Source organism: Bombus impatiens, unplaced genomic scaffold (genome assembly GCF_000188095.3).
Source record: "Bombus impatiens unplaced genomic scaffold, BIMP_2.2 scf_0517, whole genome shotgun sequence".
NCBI lineage: Eukaryota > Metazoa > Arthropoda > Insecta > Hymenoptera > Apidae > Bombus > Bombus impatiens.
The window spans coordinates 1,519,949-1,528,137 of NT_176936.1; the positions used below are offsets into that span (position 1 = coordinate 1,519,949).

Genomic DNA, 8,189 nt, shown 5'->3' on the forward strand with positions numbered 1-8,189 from the left:
AATAAATTACGATTTAGACTCTTCAACATTTTAATTGGATAATCAATTGGATAACAGGCTTCAGCTTAGTAATAAGCGGATTAACCTTGAAAATTATAAAGTTTTATTTTAATTAATTGGGAAAAGTCTGGTCCTTTCAAGCGCAGCGATAGTTCTAAATCTAATCTTCGTTGTTCCACACATACATATGTACACAGTTTTAAATGACAAAGTACTGTTCATCTAATATCCAAATGAAGAGGTTATTAATAACTAACGTTAAAAAATGGATTTAACTGGTGTTCATCATATGGTAAAGCAATGTTTATACACATATGAAATATGTAAATTGGCGAGTGATTATAGATAGTTATCAATGATAATTAACCAATTTTGTTATTAAAATCAAAATTCTTTTTTTTATTGCCTCCCTTACATTGTTATACGATTCATATTTATCGCGCTAAAATTAACGTTACGGGGAGCCACAAGGTACATAAAGTTCTTAAAATCAGCGCTACGAGGAGCCACAAGGTACATAAAGTTCTTAAAATTAGCACTACTAGGAGCCACAAGGTATAAACAGTATACCGTTCAAAATATAACGAATTCTTTTTGTTTGGATTAAATAATATTGATTACTTTTTTCGCGGGATATCAAAACAGTGATTTTATATGCAAAAATTAACTGAAAATGTAAGGTATTGTATGTTATAAAAAAAATTAAGTTTGAAAATCTTACAGATCTATCTAACTAAATTGTAATCTCACAGCTAAAGGTTCCTTTCTTTATTTTATTTCTAATTTTTAATATTTCTGTATTAAAAATTGACAATATTGAAGATAATCATTGGTTATTATCATTCTTACTACACTTAAAATAAAATGTCTGTTGATAACGTATGTTTGAATATCAAATGATTTTGTATTATTCCAATATTACATGTGCAGGATATGATTTTGTCCTAATTTTATTTGCCTTATTTTGTATCATTATACTGTAAATTCAACATTAGTCCAGTGATTAATGTATTTGTAGAACACAATGTACAGTTGTTTATCAATTCATGTTCAATACAATATAAGAACAATAACAGGGGCTACTGTTGATTAGATATAAAGGAGATTTCATAGAAAAACAAGACAAAACATAGCAATTATGATGCAAATTATATATTGTATGATAAACATTGATCTATAGAGTTGAAAACTGTTATAAATAAATAAAAGAAGTTTGATAAGTTGTTATATGGTAACATATCTTATTTAAATATTATTACAGATAACAAAAAGAAGTAGCAGAAGAGTTTAATGAATTAATGGATTGTTCTTGTATCGATTCATATAGAAAAAAAGTTTTAAAAGAATAAAATTATCAAGCCAGTAATACTGAGGACAACTCATATGTTATAGAATTATTATATATTTCTATTATAAACATTGTTGAGGTTTGTAAATTCTTTACAAGCCCTACAATTTTTATCGATATACTCTTTTGCAAAACTTCATGAATCAGAAGAACAGCAGTATTAAAAATATCAGAATATAAGTATTGAAACCACCAAGTAAGTTGACTGCCAGAGAAAATACTTGAACAAAATCAAAGGAAAATAATAAAGTATCATTATTACTTTACAGTAAGAAATTACAATCAAAGTTACATACATCTGATAATACTGTAAGTGAAAATTGCAGCTTATTAAATCATAATAGTATATCCTCGTTTGATATGAGGTATACCTCAAAAAGAGTTTCAAAATCAAAGATGGGATTAAAATCTCCAAAATTATGCTCAAAATCTAAAAGTCCAATATTAAAAAGAGTTTCAAAATCAAAGATGGGATTAAAATCTCCAAAATTATGCTTAAAATCTAGAAATCCAATATTACTAAAATCAAAGATTCCTACTATTACAGATTTGCATTGCACTAGTAGCAAAAGGAGCTCACAACTAGAAAATAGTACAAATATACTTATGAGCAAAATGTTAAGAAAAAATGCATTTAAATTGAAGAAACCTATAGTATTACTGAAAAGACTTTCTGACATTATTAAAGTTACATCATCTTCATCACTATCTAGGATAAGCATACATATAAATGATCAATTTAGCAATAGTAATATAAATATTTCACAGAAGATATTTCATGCCATATTTAATCATTCTCAGACTACAAGTCATGATAAACTTAAACAAATAAATATACCATATAAGTCGCAAACGCATTTTCTCGAAACATCTCCACATAATAAAATGATTAGAACATTTGATGATGTAAGTACACCATTTGTGGAACCCTTTACGTCTTCTACACCAAAGGAGAAAGGAATATTTAATAGAACGAATAATAAACGTAATACAAAACAGATATCATATAATGACGACACAACTTATGAATTAAACGAACAATGCAGTACATTAAACGTTCAAAAAAGTATTGCATCAACAACAGAAGAAAAACAAGGGGAAGTAAAAAAAGATGATACCTATGAACTTATTGAACCTAAGACTCCAAATTTACGGAAGAGACTATACAAAAAACAAAGAACTGAGTATGAAAATTTTGATCAAAAGAAACGGAAAACGGATGCCAACTGTTTGTTGGATTATAAATATAATTCATCTTTAGCAGATCACAATAAACAGAAAAAACTTAATAATGTTAAGAATAATTCATCCAAAAACAGTTCAAAAAAGAATATTATGAAGTCGCTGACTAGAGATTTTAGTAAAAAATCAAATTCCATCCCCGAAATTGTAGTAACAACACCATCCCGCAATCAAATTCCAGGTAATCTGTCAATTGCCGTCGAAAATATTTTATGTTATAAAGAACATTCTTTATTTAAGATATTTCGTTATTGTTATGCAAAATTATAAACCAATTGAAACCTAAAACAAAGCAATATAAATATCTGTATTTATTGTAGATTCAAAGCCTGCTACAACGAAGAAAGTTCCAAATTTCGCTAAAATCCATAAGAAAATATTTGCCAAAGCAGAGTCTATTATTGATGCAAGGAAACGAGTAGTAGACAGATATACTGAACTGAGTAATATATCCATATCCATAAATAAGCTTTATAATACATATCAAATATGTACCTTTAAATATGCGAATATTATCTTTTAGCCACAAAAAATGAAAAGACTAACTCACGGGGTGAAAATCAGTTATCTAATACATTAAATAAAAATTCTTACAATCAATTTAAATTAAAAATAAGAAAATTGGAAGCTACCGATTGTATCATGAGAAATAATACTTCACGAGTAACAAGGTAAAGTTATTAAAATTACGAAAATTATAAAATAGAGAATAGTATACCAGTATTTCTTAAACTTTTTTTTTATTGTAGAAACAAAGAGCAAAGCAGAGCTGTTTTGAAGGGTGTACGAACAAACCGACGTTTTGAACTTCAGATGAATTTTAGGAATATGAACCAATAAAATAATTATGTTAGGTAATTTATATTATCATAAGAGAAGCTCTTGTACTATTTATTTCATTATGTTCTCTAATATCAATAAATTAATAATAAATGAATATAACATACGTCTATAACTGTTTTCCTTTCATGTTCTCTTTTACCTTTGTAAGCTCTAATAAGCTCAATTCTATCTTTTCATTTTTTTTCTTTTTTCATTAATGTTAGACGGGTTAGAAAATGAACGCGTCTCTTAAAAAGATCAAAGACCTAAATTTTCCGGCGGTGTATCCAATACGATAAAAACAGCAACAATCGCCAGTCTAATAGTTTTGCTATTGTTGTTGAGTTGATTTAGGGTAAATCAAACGAGAAAATGCAACAATGGTTTTGTGGAACGGAAAAAGAGAATGTAATAATTAATACAGAAATGTATCGTACGAATCAACAAGAAAATCTTGTATAATTCGAGGTAGTTCACACTTCCAGACACTACTATTCATAACTGGTCAAGGACGACTTCCCGCGAAACGTGATAAATCGTCGGACAGTGTACTTTGATGGGCGGAAACAAAATTATTATTTCGCGAATATCTATTTGCTCGAAAATATGATAGTCGGGATGTCTTTACACTCCTGATTTAAAATAGGAATACTGGATGACTTACTTCTATCACAGCCACCGCGGCTTCAAATTGCGTGGCACTATTGTCGAAGAATAGTATATAATAGTATATTTTATAGTCTTATTCTATAATACTATTTTCTGCTAGTATTTTATAATAGTGCCTTCTCTATCTTTCGTAGAACATTATTCTGCCTTCACGAATGGTAACGAGTATGTGACGCAGTGTTTCCCTTTAAAGTCAGACCATGTTTAATGTTTGTGATCCGCTTGTCTTTAACCTTGTATAAGGATTAAGGAGCCAAATGTAACGAACTTCTAACTTTAAGCGGCCTATACCGAATGTATTGCTAAAATCGATGAAAATCGAACTCGAGTTTGTAACATAAAGTTACTATTGAATTAGTTTCACCTATTCACCTCTAGATGGTTGTATGGTCTGTCTGTTTCTCTTTATTTTGTCTACTTTTCCTTTCTTTCTCTCTTCATTTCTTTTGATTTTTCTTCTTCCTTCCCCTTCTTGTCATCATATTTCTTTTTATACTTTAGATAATTCTTTTTTTTATTTTCTTTCATTTGTTTTTCCTTTCTTTCATTCTTTTTCTTAGCTTCTTTCTCTTTTCTGTCCTTTCCCTAGGAGTTGTTCGTTCAGTGCACGACCCTTTTGTTAAGCAAACAGCAAAACATTTAAAATTTCTTATACATATTTAGCCTACAACTGCCATAGTTTGTTCACTAAGGAAATGTTTCTAGAGTGTAATATTTCGATTTTTCGCCCCGGCTCCAATCGAAAAGAAACCGCGTCGCCTCAGCCAATGAGCAGTCAGCTAGGTGAGCATTTGGCGGGTCGGAACGAAGCATCATTTTAGTGTTAAAAAGTATGACGTTTATACGTGTTATCGCGTTTGAAGTGCATGATCTCCACAACGTAGTAATCCTTCATCTTTCATAAACCAGGTTTGTTTAACTAATACACGTTTATTTAATAATTCATCAGATAATGTTATATCAAAATTAAACAATTTCTTTAACTTGTTTTGTTCGTGTTTCATTGGTCTCCTACTGGACTGTTAGAATCACCAATAGTTTGCATCATAACTTTTGACACAGGTAGAATTTGAGTTTGATATAATTAGTAATCGTGTATATTTTTGTACAGATCATTGATTGATTGTGAAGATCCCTTTATTTATGACATCGTATCCCTTTCATAACCTTTTCTCTTTACTCTACCCATTTCTCACTCATCCCCTCATTTCTTCGCTCCGCCCCCCCCCATTCCTTTTGATTATAAAACATGAATTTATGTCGAACTAAAAATTATCATCTATTTGCTTTCTATCTATTAATCAATTTTATCTAATGAAATAAAATTATGATTACGTAAAAATTATGGCACGTCTCAAATCCATAAATATTATTCGTTCAAATCATATTAGTTCCTAAGTGTTTATTTTCTACGAGCATCTTCATGTTCTAATTCGACAAATTGGTTGTTTACTCAGACTATGATATGCTTACTACTACAATCATATCCTTTCCAAGAATTTGATGACTTTTTTTGCACGCTCGACTTACCGAGGTCCTTCCTTCTGCTCACTTCTTACTGACCGTAATGTGGTAGGCAAGCCGCGACGTGGGGTGTTATTCTTGTGTCGAGAATCGGAGCAACTAGATGTGTTTAGTGTCACTCTCAGACGGATTTCCATCTTTCTATTACGTACTATGATGTTTTTTGTAGCCATTCTTTTACCGCTTAAACCTACGTTATTGTCAACTTCGTTTAATCAACGTACGTTCTTAAATTATAATAAATTATTGAATTTATTTTGATTTTTTTATCGTCTTTTTGATTGACTGATAGATCATATAATGGACATTCAAGACGAAATTTCACTTTGATTAGCCTTTGATTTTTATATAATTTCTTCTTTTTATATATGTCGGAGATGAAAGGACACCGGAGCCTTCCCTCTGGAACTTCGGGAAAATCCGTAAAATTGTAATTAAAGTTTACAGTCGTAATTAAACAATTTGCCGTCATCCTGCCCAATTGTACTTGTTTGCGATTTGTGATAATAAACTTGGGCTCAAGGCGACCATCAGTCGCCGAACGTAGTCGCGGTCAACGGGACGGGCGCTTCGCCTAACAAAGGTGTGGAGTTATAGTATGACCCTTATTAAAAGAAATACCAATAGAGTATTCAGTAAACATTCCAACGGTTCCTTCGGACAATGAATACCTGATGTTGAGGCACGTACACAGCACAAGTCCAGTTAACCCGAGGACCCGCTATAAAACCTGGGTTTTTCCGGCAATTAAGATTCTCCAAACGGACAGACAGTCTTTGTCCCAAACTGACCAATTGACAGCGACGTCAATTTCCTTTACTTTCGGAACAAGGGTTATACCCGACGAATCCGATGATCTCGTGTCCTTAAACACACCCCATCATAGTTTTCCTCTGTGGCATCATTGGGACGAAAATTCATTCTTTCTTGAGATCCCACCGACGAAGGGAGCAGTGCCTGACGATCAGTGAGTTTGAGTTAGAACAAGTATATCTTTCATCCCGTTGACCGTGGATTCGTCATCGAACCTAAGACCAACGTCGCTAACATCGCAAGTGCCCAACCACCGCTTTGATTGTCGAATCGGTAGTGTCCATACTCGTAGCATCAGGCCGTATCTTCGTTATCACACAACGATGGCCAACTCCAAGGGAGGTCTATCAAACGCCCACAATCCTGTTCCTGGCTCTTCTCCGACATATATTTCTTTTAATATCTTGGTCATTTCTTGTACAAATTATGACGAGAGAAACTTCCAGGCATTAGAAGGAGCCACTATGAAATTTGGATGGACGCTGGTGATAATTGACGATGAATCTGGAAGCCTTCCATGGTGATTTGGTGAGTTTTGATTTAATTTAGATTTTTCAATAGTTTTTAATAGTTTTGTATCTCTCTTATATTGCTCTCTGAAAAACTCTCTATTATTTGTAATGCCTCGGGCTTTTATCTTTTAGTGCATTTGCTGGTTACATTATTTTAATAGCGAATTAAACATACCACAATTTTTTAAGGTAAATGTTGATAAAAGAGGATCAAGACCCAATGATCTGGTCATATGTTGTCAAGAACGCTTTCCTGAGTAACATCCAGAAGGTTTTAGTTGCCGCTCGTTATTCTTGAAATGGTTATTAACAAAAATATACTACTACTCTATACATCGCATTCTGCCTACACATAAATACATACACGAGAGAGTTTTTATTTTAAAGAAAACATTACATGCGTTGCTCACTCGCTTGTGAAAATCCAATCCAACCCAATATTAATTCCACATGCGAGCGAAGGGGGTTTAATTTTTGACTAAAAAACTTTTTTCTTAAAAATTACTTACTCGCTTTTTCGTTCATGCGAGGGATTGGTATTGAGTTGGACTAGGATTTTACGAATTAGTGGAATAAGCGAAGGACACCGTAATCTAGATTCTATCATAGGCATAATTAAACAATTGTCGTCTTTCGATCCGATTGTATTTGTTCGAGATTTGTGATAATGAGCTTGGGCTCGAGGCGACAGCCAGTCGCCGAACGTAGCTGCGATCACGGGATGAACGCTTTGTCTAACAAAGGTATGGAGTAATTCTATAGCTCTCCTTAAAAGAAATATTTGTGGCGGCACGCGACGGTAAACATTCCAACGGTCTCTGTCCCGTGGCTCGCCACACGCAGACCCTATTCTTCGAGTAAGATGATTGCCAGATGTCGATGCGTCTCATGTCTAACAAAGGTATAGAGTAATTCTATAGCTCTCCTTAAAAGAAATATTTGTAGCGGCACGCGACGGTAAACATTCCAACGGTTTCTGTCCCGTGGCTCGCCACACGTAGACCCTATTCTTCGAGTAAGATGATTGCTAGATGTCGATGCGTCTCCGCAGTACATGTTCAGCTAGCCTGAGGGCTCGTTATAAATCTTAAGATTTAGTTGACTAAAGTCCTTCAGACAGACAAACAATCTTTGTCCCAGCTACGGGAAGATAAGAGAGACCTATTTTTTAACGAACGGTCTCCCACTAGTAACTTTCCCTCGAGGGCGGCTAGCATCTTTTTCTAACCACCGATATGGAGATTGACCAATTAGCAGCA

The 8,189-nt window shown here is 33.0% G+C and overlaps 1 protein-coding gene across 2 annotated transcripts; it reads left to right on the top strand.

Moving 5' to 3' along the window:
* The first annotated feature begins 523 nt into the window (after window positions 1–523).
* On the top strand, window positions 524–3,500 carry LOC100742911. Of its 2 annotated transcripts, none has more exons than XM_012388055.3 (5): window positions 524–680; window positions 1,262–2,771; window positions 2,911–3,033; window positions 3,114–3,261; window positions 3,340–3,500. In XM_012388055.3, exons 2-5 carry the CDS (start codon window positions 1,709–1,711, stop codon window positions 3,428–3,430), a joined length of 1,425 nt encoding a protein of 474 aa, XP_012243478.1. In that variant the 5' UTR covers window positions 524–680; window positions 1,262–1,708; the 3' UTR covers window positions 3,431–3,500. The 2 variants fall into 2 exon arrangements, with proteins under 2 accessions (XP_012243478.1, XP_003491161.1); XM_003491113.4 differs by having other exon boundaries at window positions 524–675.
* The last annotated feature ends 4,689 nt before the right edge of the window (window positions 3,501–8,189 follow it).

Excerpts from the sequence above, each read along its gene's own strand:
- LOC100742911 (XM_012388055.3), top strand. The coding sequence starts at position 1,709 with ATGAGGTATACCTCAAAAAGAGTTTCAAAATCAAAGATGGGATTAAAA. Across the intron at positions 3,034-3,113 it reads AGACAGATATACTGAACTGA|CCACAAAAAATGAAAAGACT; the intron begins GTAATATATCCA and ends ATTATCTTTTAG. Across the intron at positions 3,262-3,339 it reads AATACTTCACGAGTAACAAG|AAACAAAGAGCAAAGCAGAG; the intron begins GTAAAGTTATTA and ends TTTTTATTGTAG.